The sequence below is a fragment of the Rhinatrema bivittatum genome, chromosome 4 (genome assembly GCF_901001135.1).
Source record: "Rhinatrema bivittatum chromosome 4, aRhiBiv1.1, whole genome shotgun sequence".
Classification (NCBI taxonomy): Eukaryota; Metazoa; Chordata; class Amphibia; order Gymnophiona; family Rhinatrematidae; genus Rhinatrema; species Rhinatrema bivittatum.
In genome coordinates, this window is record NC_042618.1 from 224564794 (window position 1) to 224578437 (window position 13644).

The window sequence follows — 13644 nt, forward strand, 5'->3', positions numbered from 1 at the left end:
CGTATTCAGGATCTTCTGTTGAAAAAATGAGGCAAGTTCATTAGCCTTGGAAAGTGCTTGTTCATCTGGAATAGGCAGAGGGGTTGATTTCGTGATTTGAGAAACGTATGAGAACAGGGCTTGTGCATCATACTGGAGATGATGTATTTTATTGGCATAGAATTCTCTTTTTGTTTGAAGAATAGAAGTCCTGTAATGATGTAGAAAGCCTTTGTACGTTGACAGGGTAGAAGAATTGGGGGTTTTACGCCATAAATTCTCCTTGTGACGTAACTCCTGTTTCATCTGTTTTAGTTTGAGGGTGAACCAAGGTTGATTTCCTTTCTTAGTAGGATTGAATGTTTTGGAAACAATTGGGCACCATTTATTAGCTACTGATTCCGTGATCTTATGCCAGGTGGATAGGGCTGAGTCAGGATTGGACATGTCTAGATTTATGAGTTCCTTGGAAAGATGATCACTAAGCATATCGGATGGGCATGATTTCCTGAATTGAATAGTTGAAAGTTGAGGAGAGGAGTGTGTCTGATTATCTATGGAGAAAGAGGATTCTATCAAGAAATGGTCTGACCAGGGGATTGGTTTGCAGGAGGGTTCAGAAGTGCAAGAGAAATTGGAGTTGATAAAAATTAGATCCAGGGTATGTCCAGCTTTGTGCGTGGGGCTATTGATGATCTGAGTGAATCCCATAGCACTGAGGGTGGTGAGTAGCGCTTCACAATTTGAGGAGCGAGGTATGGTATCAGTGTGAAGGTTAAAATCACCTAAGATCATAGTTGGGAGGTCTAAGTTGATATGTTTCACGATGGATTCAATGAGCGAAGAAGGGTCTGTTTCTAAAACTCCTGGGGGAGCGTAGACTAGAAGTATTTGTAGCTGCTTTGATTTGGCTAGACCCAATTCCAACTTGGACTCAGTCTTAATAGAGAGTGCAGATAGCTTGAGATCTTTCTTGGTAGCTAAAAGAAGGCCGCCCCCTCTTTTTTTGTGTCTGTGGAAGGTGAAAATGTCATATAAATGGATAGGAAGTTGGTTGATTAGAGCAATGTCGGAATTTTTTAGCCAGGTTTCTGTGATAGCACAGATATCTGGATTGGTGTCCTGGAGGTAATCATTGAGGATGTGTGTCTTTTTAATTAGGGATTGAGAGTTAAAGAGGGTTACTGACAGAAGCGTAAGGCCTAGTAGTTGGTTCAGAGGAGAGGTCATGATTGGGATAATTCGTTTGTGAATGATGTTGGTGGGATTGGTTATGTAGGATCTCCTTCGGTATTGAATGATTGGGATGTTGTAGGAAAGCATGATGAAGGAAAAGGGTAATGGACTAGACGTTTTAGAGTGCTGGGAGACTAAAGCTGCGTGCTGGTTGAATGGAGAGATGACTGCTGATAGAAATGAATGATGGTTGCCTGCAGAGGTGGGAAGTTGATGTCTGTTACTGGATGAATGCTGGGTGCTGTTGGATGCAGAGATGAATGCTGGAAAATTTGATTGCTGGTTGAAAGCTAGTTGATTGTGAAGAAATCAGACATATTCTTCATTTGCTGAATACGTAGATAGAGAACAGGCTTGGAACTAGGATAAACTACAAGTGTTGAGATGAAATTTCTGGAGCTGAATACTATGTTGACTTAAAGATAAGTTTTGACTTATTACTAACCTAGCTTAGAATCGACTTAAATTGTTAGGGGCTGCCCTGCAGGGCTGCACTAAGGGGCGCACAAAGGGGCAGGCCCCTTTCGCAAACAAAAGTACGCCGGATTTTAATAGATACGCGCGTATCTTTTAAAATCCGGGGTCGGTGCGCGCAAGGCTGCGCAAAATCGGCAGCCTGCGTGCACCGAGCCACGCAGCCTGCCTCCGTTCCCTCCACCCCCTCTGCACCTTCCCCTACCTAACCAGCCCTATCTAACCCCCCCCCCCTCCCCTACCTTTGTTTGAAAAGTTACACCTGCCGGCCACCGCACAATTCTCCGGCCTGGGAGCGGCTTCGGAGACCTCGGCCATGCACCCGAAACACCCCCCCGGGCCAGAACCACACCCGCGGCCCCGCCCCCGGATGACCACCACCCCGACACTCCCCCGACTCGCCCCCTCAGGAAAGCCCCAGGACTTGCGGCGCGCGCAGGGGGAGCTTGGGGCAGGTTTTCGGGGGGTACGCGCGTATCTTACGTGCATACCCCTTTGAAAATCTGCCCCTATATTTTAGGTTAGAATGATGTCTGCTTTAATCCATTCTTCCTTCCACCTGCACAATATATCTTGTGCCACTGGCTGCCACACAACCCCAAACCATAATAAATCCACCACTGTGCTTAATGATTGGCATGGTGTTCTTTTTTTAAATACTTCACCTTTTTTTTTTTCTCCAAATGAACTATCAGTTCAAAGCACCTTGGGGCCAATGCAATACTTATCAAGGCTTTGTTTTGCATACTTTAGACAATGACTTTTGTAATAAGGTTGGAGAAAAAGATTTCTTCTGATAACTGTCCCATGCAATTCACTATTATGTGAGGAACGTTGTACTGTGGCCAACTTCTCCAGTGGCAGCTAAACTTTTCAGCAGGTGATTTGCACTAATCTGAGGCAACTGTTGCCTCAGGTACAAACAGGTCCAGCTGTTGCCCTGATCTCAACAGTTCTATGCAACTTCCATTTCTTAACAATGTTTACGACAGTTGAAATTGCTAGCTAGAAGCATTTAGACTTTTTCATAGCCTTCTCCTCCTTTGTAAGAGTGAATTATCTTCACTTTCAAATGCTCAGGCAGCTTCTTAGAGGAGCCCATTGTCGTTGAAAGTAAGCCCAGCAGTCCAAATCAGATTATTAGTTAAACCATGGAATTGTTTCACCTGACTAGTAGAAGGCCTTATCAAGGTAAAAAAATTGTATTAAATCAACTGGGTGCCAAACTTGTACACATGCCATATTCATTTATCATTTTCAATTAAAATCAGCAAATATTAATTTTCCATTAAATATCGCAGAAAGATATTGTGCTTTAACTTTGTGCTATGCAGCGGTTGTGTCTTCTGTTCACTTAAGGGTGCATTTTAAAAAAGAACACGTGTGCGTCCATGTGCACACGCTACCCGGCGCACACACATGGACGCGCGCAAAGGAGGGTATAATTCCGCGGATTCGCACAGCGACGCATCGTTGGGCTTCCCCAGTTCCCTCCCCGTACGCTCCATGAGCGCGACAATGTGCACGCAGCTCCCAGCGCAGGCACATGGACGTGCCAATTGTATAACATTCACGCACCAGCGCATGCATGTTATAAAATAGGGTGACCTCGCGCACATGCGTGCCAGGTTTTACAATCTGCATGCGCGAGCAGTGCGCACAAGGGGGGGGGTTTGCAATTTTTGCATGGCGACGCAATTGGGCCTTCCCCGGTTCCCTTCCAGGCCGCTCCAATTAAGGAGCGGACTGGGAGGGAAACTCCCTACCCCCCTACCTAAACTCCCTCCCTCTTCCCCTCTCCTCCCCACCCCCTAAACCCTACCTATTTATCCTTTTATTTTTTCTTGTTTTACTACTTACTTCAGGACAGAGCTGAAGTAAGTTGTCTGCGCCATCCGGCTGCCGGCGCACGAGTCTTCAGGACAGCTTTCAATGGTGCTGTCCCGGCCTGCCCCTTTGAAGAAGCCCGGTACTTGTGCGCGTACCGGGGTTTACACGTATGGCCGGGCTGCTTTTGAAATTCACGCGGCGTGCGCAAGGTCCAGCCACACGCGTAAACCCCAGTCCTTTTAAAATCCGGCCGTAATTGTAACATGCAATTTGAGTAGAGCTGTCTAAATCTTTGCACATCATATCTAGTCTATGGTTGACTGTCTTCTGGTGCTTTCTTCGATGTCAGCAGGAGTAAAAAGCTTTTATGCAGCCCCAGATTTGAGCATGAATGAGGGAAGATTAGAGAAGGAAATGTGTGGGTGAGGGGAACTGTATTGTGGGAAGTTACAGTCCCCTTTGTTGCCTCAGGTACAAACTTGGGGGCTGATGCAATAAATGAGCATGGAAAAAGGGTGCTCAGTGTTGCGCGCCTACTTTCCTAACGCGCACCCAGGCACCTCTCCTGGGTGTGCGATGCAATATTTAAATGAGGGGAGTCACACTGCCAATGAGGTGCTAGGGACAATTGCGCACCCCTAGCACCTCCTTGGCACTGGGCGCCCAGGAGAGGTCAGCTGTCAGCGGGTTAGGAAAAGGGACGCTCAATTTTAGGAGCATCTCTTTTCCTAACTGGTACACAGCCATGGGTTAGGAAAATGGATGCTGGTTAATTGAGCGTCCGTTTTTCTAACCCGACTGCCACCACGTTAAAAAAAATATATTTTTTTAAACCTTTTAAACTTTTTGGTTCCTCCAACTTCATATCGCCATGAGCGTAAAATTTTTTTTTTTTTTTTGATCAGGGGTGAATAACTAATAGCCTCATCAACATGCATTTGCATGTGATGAGTGCTATTAGTTTCGCCACGGGTTGGATGCACATTTTGGGCATGTTAATTCCCTTATAGCATAAGGGGCTGAGGATACGTATCCAACCACGGGTCAAACAGTGCCCTTGCCTGAGTGCACTGTTTTGCATCGGCCCCTTAGATTGTGAGCTCACTGTGAACAAGGAAATACCACAGTACCTGAATGTAATCTGCTTCAATGAACTGAAAAGAGGAATATAAATGAAATAAGGGAACAGATGAATGATGTTTTAAGGATTTGTTATCCCAATATTTGTTTTCTTCAGTCTCAACTGAAATTGGAGGAAGCCCACATCACGGTAAAATTGATACAGAACTTTTTTGAAAGACTGATTACCTGGTTTTGACATGTGCTTTTTTTTTTTCTGTGAGATTTTGTCTCCTGACCATCTGCCACCATTGTGTGTTGAACCAAATATAGAGGACAGTGCTAAAGACGGATGGGAGGGAGATGACCAGAGATCAGTTGGGTCTGCAGTGCCACAATAGACAGGTGTATCTAGGCAGACTGGGTGGCTCATGTAGTCTTATTTGCTGACACCTGCTATGGGTTACAGCATAATTGAGCCCTGTGTAACATTTACATTGAATAAGAAGGCTGTAGATAACGTTTTCTATGTCCTGATTTTTTTAAATTGCTGTCTATTGCTGGTTTTTACCAGATAAATCATGCCATATTGTGCATCTGTGCAAAGTGCATTTGTTTTATTAGACTTGATCACTCTTCCTAAGCATGTGTCTCTCAAGACACCCAGTAACAGTCTCACAGCTCAAAACAACAAGGGACATGAAGATTTATTAAATTAGATTAAAAACAGTTTCATTAGAAAAAATGTCCAGCTTTTCTAATTTGTGTTGATCAGTCTCACTAAAGAATACATATGGGGAAAAAAGCCTTAGTAAATCAGGGGCAGGAACTGATCGTCATTCCCCTCTATTTTTAATAGACTTCCATTATTACAAGTCTGTTCGCCGTAGCAACATAAGTGAGGCTGGGAGCCTGCTGCTTGCTGAAGCCTGCCTCATGCACTCAAACTCCAGGCACCAAGCGCTACCCTTAACAATAATTGCTCCCAGTGGCTGTGAACACTGTTTCCACAGCATCCCCAGCCTCAACGAGTCCAAGGTGTGGAGAACTCTCTACATAGCAGCATTGCCATTGCGTAACAGGGCTGCTCCCTGATTGATTTCCCCTTTGACATGTGTAAACATGAGTGCATGCACAAACTGTGCTTTGGAACACAGGCCAGCTTCCATAAGGGTGTAATCTTACCCATGCAGAAAACTACTTGTGCTCTGTAACCGTGTGTGCTTTTCACCACCGGAAAGGTACGTACATATTCACTGCGAGCTCAAGAGATGGTTCAATCCCAGCATGGGGGAGTGAGTCTGCACGCATACCTGCCTCTTTTGCCAGCCATTTTTGACAGGCCCTTAAACTAATAGCACTTATAAGAATATCCTGTGAAGCAGCAGTGTTGGGTTTTTTTTCTTTCTACTTACTTTCAGAAACTATTGTTTACAAAAAGCAAATTAGCAATAGTTCAATATGAAATCAAACTTCCATTAACTAGAACAAGACGGGAAAGAGCTTTTCTTCTTCCGGTTCTTCTCATTTAAGTTGCTGAAATCAAAGAAAGAAAAGGTTATAAATTTCATGGATCAGTAAGAACGGAATCGCTGTGAACATAGTTACTACTGTCTGATGAAGGTGGATTGTATGTCAAAATATCTTTTTTTTTTTTTTTTTTTTTAATCTTTATTGAAGTTTTTCAAAAAGAAACACAAATATTCACAATTCTGTGTCAAAATATCTTATGTCTGTGGATTCCTCAATCTCAGTTCCATGCCTCAAGGAATCAGCAGAAATCAGCCTGCAGTGGAATATGCATGGAAGTGGTAATTTTTTTTTGTTTAAAGCAGTAAGAACATAACCTATGAAGTGCCATGCTGGATCAGACCAAGGTCCAGCGAGCCCAGCATCCTCTCTCTGACAGTGGCCAATCTAAGTCACCTGGCAGATCCCATAAAGTAGATCTAATTACTGTATATTCCCAGCGATAAGCGCTGACTTTCCCAAGACTACCTGGCTAATAACTGTTTATGGAGTTTTCCCTTCAGGAACTTGTCCCATCATCATTTGGTACCCCACTATGTTAGTGGACTTGACCTCATCCTTCAAGAACAGAGAGCATAGCTCAATTGTATGCTGGGTGATTTTGTTTTTAAATCTGCCACTTGCTAGTTTCATGGAGTGTCCCCTAGTCCTAGTGTTGTTGGAAAAGGTAAATAGGCATTCCCTATTTACCCACTCCACCCCAGTCGTGATTTTATTAAGTTCTGTCATATCCTCCCTCAATCTTTTCCAACCGAAAAGTCCTAAATTGTTTAGCTTTCCTTTTATCTTTTTCATTGCCTATGTCCATAAGATGAGGCGACCAGAACCGCACACAGTACTCAAGCTGTGGTCACATTATGGATCTGTACAAAGGCATTATGATATTCATAGTTTTGTTCTTTGCTCCTTTCCAAATAAGTCCTAATATTTTGTCTGTCTTTTTGACTGCCACCACACACTGAGCCAAAGATTTCCAGGTTGCATCCAAAAAGACTCTGAGGTTCTTTTCCTGGGTGGTGACTCCTACCATGGAACCCAGTAGCATGAACCTGTAGTTGGGATTATTTTTCCCTACATGCTTTACTTTGCACTTGCCTTAATATAACCACAAACTGAAAGTGAAAACACACAATCCTCTTAAACATCACTTTGGTTCCAGTTCAACTCAACAAGAAATATTAAATTATAGTTCCTCTTACAGTAACCAGACTACTTCAAAATAATAAAGAAGCCTACGGCCATATCTGTTGTTAAGAGGAAACCACAGTTAGTCTGACCTGGAATAGTGAGGAGACCAGAAATTGTGCTGAATTTAATGGGCCTGATTCAGAAGTGGCCAGTGCTGGCATGAAACTGGAAGCCTACTTTGAAGAGCCTCTTTTAAATCTTTACCCAGAACAAAAATGACCTCAAAATGGGTCTTATAGAAGTGACAGAGAGGACTCCGAAATGAGTGAAGATTTTGTAGTACCTAGAAAAAAGCATTTCAAAGGGGATGACCGGCTGCTATTCAAATAAGACACTTCATCACGTGTACTCCTACTATATTACCTGTTTTATATTAAAATGACAAAAAGCCTATCACAGAAAAGGAGATTTGGAACTACTCATTTATTGTTCTGCAAATGTGTACTGCCAGTCATCGTGAGCCTTTGCAGGGAAAGCCAGCAAGAATGGCAATGTGGTAGCATCTTCCATACCTTTCCAAGAAAATAAAATCTAAAACTGCAGCCCCCTGCAACAGGTGCTTGATTTCTGGTCTCAGGAACGCAGAGGAGCAGAATTTTGAGGAGCATCCATTTCAAGATGTACCTACTATGAAACTGATATGGATTTTACTGTGATATTAACTGACTTATCCCAGAAGCATGTGGATGTCTCCCCAGTACTCTTATTTTTAAGTCATGGAGGCTAAATTGATATGCTACAGCATCATAGGAAATGTAATCTCCCTCTGGAAAAAAATTATGATTTAACTCACATGAACTTTAATGGACTGCATAGGGGTTTAAATGGATGATATTGAAAATATAGGAGAAAATGTGTTCCTTTGTTCTTAGCTGCCATCTGATTCAAGTCTACCTACAAAACCCACAGCACTTTTCTTCCCATAGAGCTGCTACTGATTACATCCTTTTCAAAGTAAAAAAAAAAAAAAGAGCCTTGGTATTTACCTTTTTTGTTGGCACTGCAACTGGCCATGGTTCTGCCTTTCAACATGAAGTTGACAGTTTGGTTATGAATAAGCAGTGGATATTTCACATACCCATCTGAAAAAACAGATTCAAAATGCAGCCAGCATCGGGTACTACTGGACATTGAGACTCTATCACCTCTTGAAGAGATAAGTAGTTGCAATTTATTAAAATACAAATTACTTTGAAATAAATTATGTCTCAGTAAGAGCTGTATTTGCGGTAGCTACAGTATATAGGTTTCATGAATGGGGAGCATTAATTAAAATATTTAATGTGCAAACTTGAAAAAAATTAATAAAAAACTGTGATTTTTAGAGTGACAAATGATTAAAATAAAAGGGGTAAAAGCACAGATGACTAGGTGCAAGTACCCTTGTATGATGTGCTCTCTGCATTCAATAATTTAGTATTTCTTGTTCAGTTGCACTTATAATGAAGTAATCTTTAAGAGGATTATTTGTCCACCTTAAATTGCATCTGCCATTTAGAAGCCCAATTTTCAGAAGGTATTTCTGTAGTTCTTCCCAAGCTGTTGCTGTTTTAACAGCCCAAAACAATTTTGTGTCGTCTATTGACTTAATCACCTCCCTTGTCCTTCCTTTCTCCAGATCATTTATGAATATGCTAAATAGCACAGATCCCTATAAAGACATGTGGGGCATTAACCTAATGACATTTCTCCATTTGGAAAACTGTTCATTTAGTCCTACTCTCTGTTTCCTGTCTTTTGTTCGGTTACTAATCCACAATAGCGTATGGCCTCCCATTCCATAACCTTCCAATTTCCTGAGGAGTCTCTCATGAATTGCTTTGCCAAATGCCTTCTGAAAATATAGATACAATATATCAGCCAGCTCACCTTTATCCATGTTTATTTACCCTGTCAAAAAAAAATCCAGTAAACTGATAAGGCAGGACTTCCCTTTGCAAAAACCATGTAGATTATCCCCCAATAAACCATGTTTGTTTATGTGATCAGTAATTTTGTTTTTAAGAATAGCTTCTAACATTTTGTCCGGCACTGACATCAGGCTCACCATGCTATAGTTTCCCAGATCAGCCCTGGAGCCAATTTTAAAAAATTGGGATCTCATTAGCGCCCCCCCCCCCCCCCCCCCCCCCCGAGTCTTCTGGTACTATGGTTGTTTTAAATGATATATTGCAAATCACCAGAAGCAGGTCTGCAATTTCATTTCTGAGTTCTTTCCAAACTCTGATGTGAATACCATCCAGTCCTGATGATTTGTTATTCTTTAGTCTGTCAATCTGAGTTATTACATCCTTCAATTTCACAGCGATTCCATCTAGATACTCAGCGTGATCACCATAAAAATGTTTCCAGTACGAGTATGACCCCAAAATCAGCCTCATTCATTTAGTTTATCTATTTCCTTGCCCTCCTGACCACCCTTTTTACCCCTCAGTCATTTAGCAACCCAGGGTTTTTGCTTCAATGTACTTGCAAAAGTTGTTTTTTTTTACCTATATAGCATGCTACTTTTCAAATTCTCTTTTAGCCTGTTTAACAACTTTTTTACTTCTAACTTGCCAGTGCTTATATTCTTACCAATTTTTCTCTTTTGAGTCTGCTTTCCATTTTATGAATAATGCCCTTTTGACTTTAATTGCGTCTTTTACCTCACTACTAAACCTCACTAGCTGTTTGGTTTTTCTTTGGCTTTTTTTAAATGCATGGAATACATTTTGTCTGGGCCTCAAGGATGGTAATTTTAAATATTGTCCATGCTTCCTAGGAGTTTGTAACCTTATAGATTGTTCCTTTCAGTTTTTTCCTAACACATTTCTTCATTTTATCATAGTCTCCTTTGTTATAGTTAAATGCTACTGCAGTTTTCCTTAGAATTCACTTTCCAGTGAATATGTCAAATTTTATTACATTATGAGCACTGTTGCCTTTGTAATAATATAGTAAATGACAACAGAGAAACCCAAGTGGTCCATCCAGTTTGTCTAGCAATCTCTTGCACCAGGTCTTGCATTTCACTGAGAACTAAATCTAATATAGTTCTCCCTCTTGTTGGTTTCATTACCAACTGCTGCATGAAGCAGTCATTGATGGCATTTAGAAATTTTACTTCCCTTAATTACCCTGATGTGACATTTACCCAATCAATACTTGGGTAACTGAAGTCTCACATTATTATTGTGTTGCCCATTTTACTAGCTGGTCTAATTTCTGTTAACAATTTTTTTGTAGTCTGTTTCCTCATCCTGGCAAGGTAGGTGGTAATGCCTACTATACTCTTCCCTTTTACCCTTGGAATTTCTATCCATAAGGATTCCAAAATGCAGTTTCCTGCAAAACCTTTATCTTACTTGACTCTATGCCATCCTTAACATATACAGCCACCCCTCCACCAATTTTATCTGCTCTGTTTTGTCAATATAATTTGTACCCTGGTATCAGTGTCCCATTGGTTATCCTATTTCCACCAGATCTCCAAGATGTCTATATATTCCTTTAGCTCCATACATTCTACACTCTAATCTAATCTAATTTGCAGACTTCTGGCATTTGCATATGGACATTTTAAGTAGTTGTATTTGTATTTTATTTTTATATGTACCCAGAACCTGATTATTTTCAGATGATACAGGCAGTTTGGTGTAATTTTTATCTGTTTTTTGGGGGGGGGGGGTGAGGGGGGTTTAGCTTTTTCAGCCACCTATCTATCAAGTCATTCTAACATTTGGTTTGCTAATATCCTTTGAAGATTCCTCCCTCTGAACCATGCACTGTTGAGCGGCTGTCAACTTTCTCCATGTTCTAGTTTAAAAATTGCTCTATCTCCTTTTTAAACGTTAACACCAACAGCCCATCCCATCAGAATAGATTCCCCCCTTCCCCAGAATATTCTCCAGTATCTAACAAACCTAAAACCCTCTTCCCTGCACCATCGTCTCATCCATGCATTGAGTGCAGCTCTGTCTGCTTCTGAATGTCTGCATGTGAAACAGGAAGCATGTCTGAGAATGCAACCCTGGAGGTTCTGCATTTCAATTTCCTACTTAAGAGCCTAAATTTGGCCTCCAAAACCTCCCTCCTGCACCTTCTTCTGTCATTGGTACCCAGATGTACCAATGCAGCCGGCTCCTACCTAGCACTCTATAAAATCTTATCTAAGTAGCATGTGAGGTCTGCTACCTTTGCTTCAGGCATGCAAGTTACCAAGCAATCCTCACACCTACGAGCCACCCAGCTATCTACTTTCCTAATAATTGAATCACCCATTATAATGGCTGTCCTAAACCCTCCTAGATACCTTTAACCCCCCTTGGAGAGACATCCTCTGTGGGTGAGGATAAAGCATCATCTAGAGGGCAGTTTCTAACTACAGGATGCCTTCCTGCTACACCAAGGTGATGGACTCTTGTCAAGTGACCTTGTTCTTCCAAAACAGTACATGAGCTGCTAGACTGAACTTGGGATTGCTCTATTATGTCCCAAAAACCAGCAGCTTGTTATCCACCAACTTTACTGCTGCTCCTGATCAGGAGCAAGATCTTGCTTTTTGGGGTTACACAACAGGGTTAGAGGTCTTGGTCAACTGGGGGTTGTGCAGGATGAAGAACCTCTAGGTCTGGGTCACCTCTAGATTACTGGGCAAGCTGGTGGCTAATCAGAAAAACTGGGAATGTCCTTCGTGTGAGCATGTTTTAAAATCCATTTATCTGCACACGTTAAAGCCACCAGTTTCTTAAGGAAGATATGTGAAGTAGGTTTGCTTGTGTAACGTCTTAAAATTAGAAGCATACTTAAATACCAGCATATGTATGTATGTACCAGACCCCCCAAAGAATCACCAGATCTTCCAGCAATCGAACCGTACCAATCCCATCACCAAAACTAGCAAACCTCATTTCCATTCATGAACGAGCACTGTCACTTACTGGTCCATCTATTTGGAACACCATGGCACAGGAACTGAGGGCTTGAAACCAATTCACATACTTTTAAGAAAAAGTTGAAGACCTGGCTTTTCCAGCAGGCCTTCTCCTAATATCTCATTCACTTTGACAGCTAAAGCCTTAAAGCAGAGTCTTTCTTTTAGTCTTTTAATGTTTTCTTACTGTTTTAGAGAGTTGTTATATTTGATATTTTTGATTGTTCTTAATGAATGTTTTAGTAGTATTTCTTATTTTATTTTATTACTTATATTAATTATCTTTTCTTGAATTTTGAAATGCAAATTGTATTTTATTTCTTTTCAATGCTTTTATTTTTATGTAAACCAATGTGATATGTTAACGAATGTCGGTATATAAAAAGCAATAAATAAATAAAATAAATGTTCGCGTATGCACCTATACACATAAGTATGGGCACCCACATGCTCATTTTAAAATTTGCCTGTTTGGTTTTTAAACTTGATAACCTGGTGATTAATATTAGTGAATGACTAGCAATAGGACTAAAATTAGTCATTTGCTGAAATCAGGGTTAATTGAATGTTATTTTAAATGGCTTATTGACTTATTTCAAAGACTTTCCCCCTAGAGGGGTGATAATCAATATATAAAAAAATTAGACTGAGGTGGGTGGGGGGTGGGAATCAAACTAGTAACTAGTTGCCCAGGAACCTTTGTTCTCACCTTCTCAGATCAAGTAAGAGACCTGTGTAAACTCACACTTCTAACACTGGCAAGCAAATACTCTAATTCTCTAGTAAAACAGAGTATTTGCTTGCCAGTGTTAGAATTATCTGTGCAGTGAGAAAATAGACTTTGATTCTCTGAGCTAATAAAAAAAAGTCTATTTTCCCACTGCACAGACATTTCTAACACTGGCAAACAAATACTCTCTTTTACTAGCTTAGTGAATCAGTTTTATCTTCCTACTACCCAGACAATTTTAACACTGGCAAACAAATGCTAACCTTAAAATTAGCATGCAATATAAACAGCAGTAAGAGTTTAACCCTCCAAGAATTTTTTTTTTTGTCTCAAGATTTAAATGCTTCTTGCCAGCAAGTCCAAACTTGCCACCAGCAGATAAAGATGCTGCTAAGAAAGGAGTGAAATTGGTCCAGATGAGTTTGAAGTCAGGGTGGAGCAACAAGCTGAATGTGATGAATCTGCGCACTTCATGGTTCAAATAAAATCTACAAATTCACCTGCTTCCATCTTTTTGAAGCCACTCCATTTCCTTGTTGCATGGGCTTCCTCTTACCTAGAGACTTGTGTGAGGGGTGGGATTGCCAAACGCCAAGAACACATGCCGGCTCACAGGCAGGACATGCAGTTATTTTCTATTTTATTGCTCCATCTTTGGCTAGAGCACAGCATTTGAGTAAGCACACAGTTGTTCCCCACCATA

General features: G+C 41.2%; 1 protein-coding gene across 1 annotated transcript in view; it reads right to left on the reverse strand.

Moving 5' to 3' along the window:
* Positions 1–5194: 5194 nt before the first annotated feature.
* Positions 5195–13644, reverse strand: part of SVOPL (SVOP like) — a 123807-nt gene continuing 115357 nt past the window's right edge. The window contains exon 16 of the mRNA XM_029599766.1: positions 5195–6114. Coding sequence (XP_029455626.1) covers positions 6103–6114 — 12 coding nt within the window. The 3' untranslated portion in view covers positions 5195–6102. The remainder of the gene's footprint in view (positions 6115–13644) is intronic.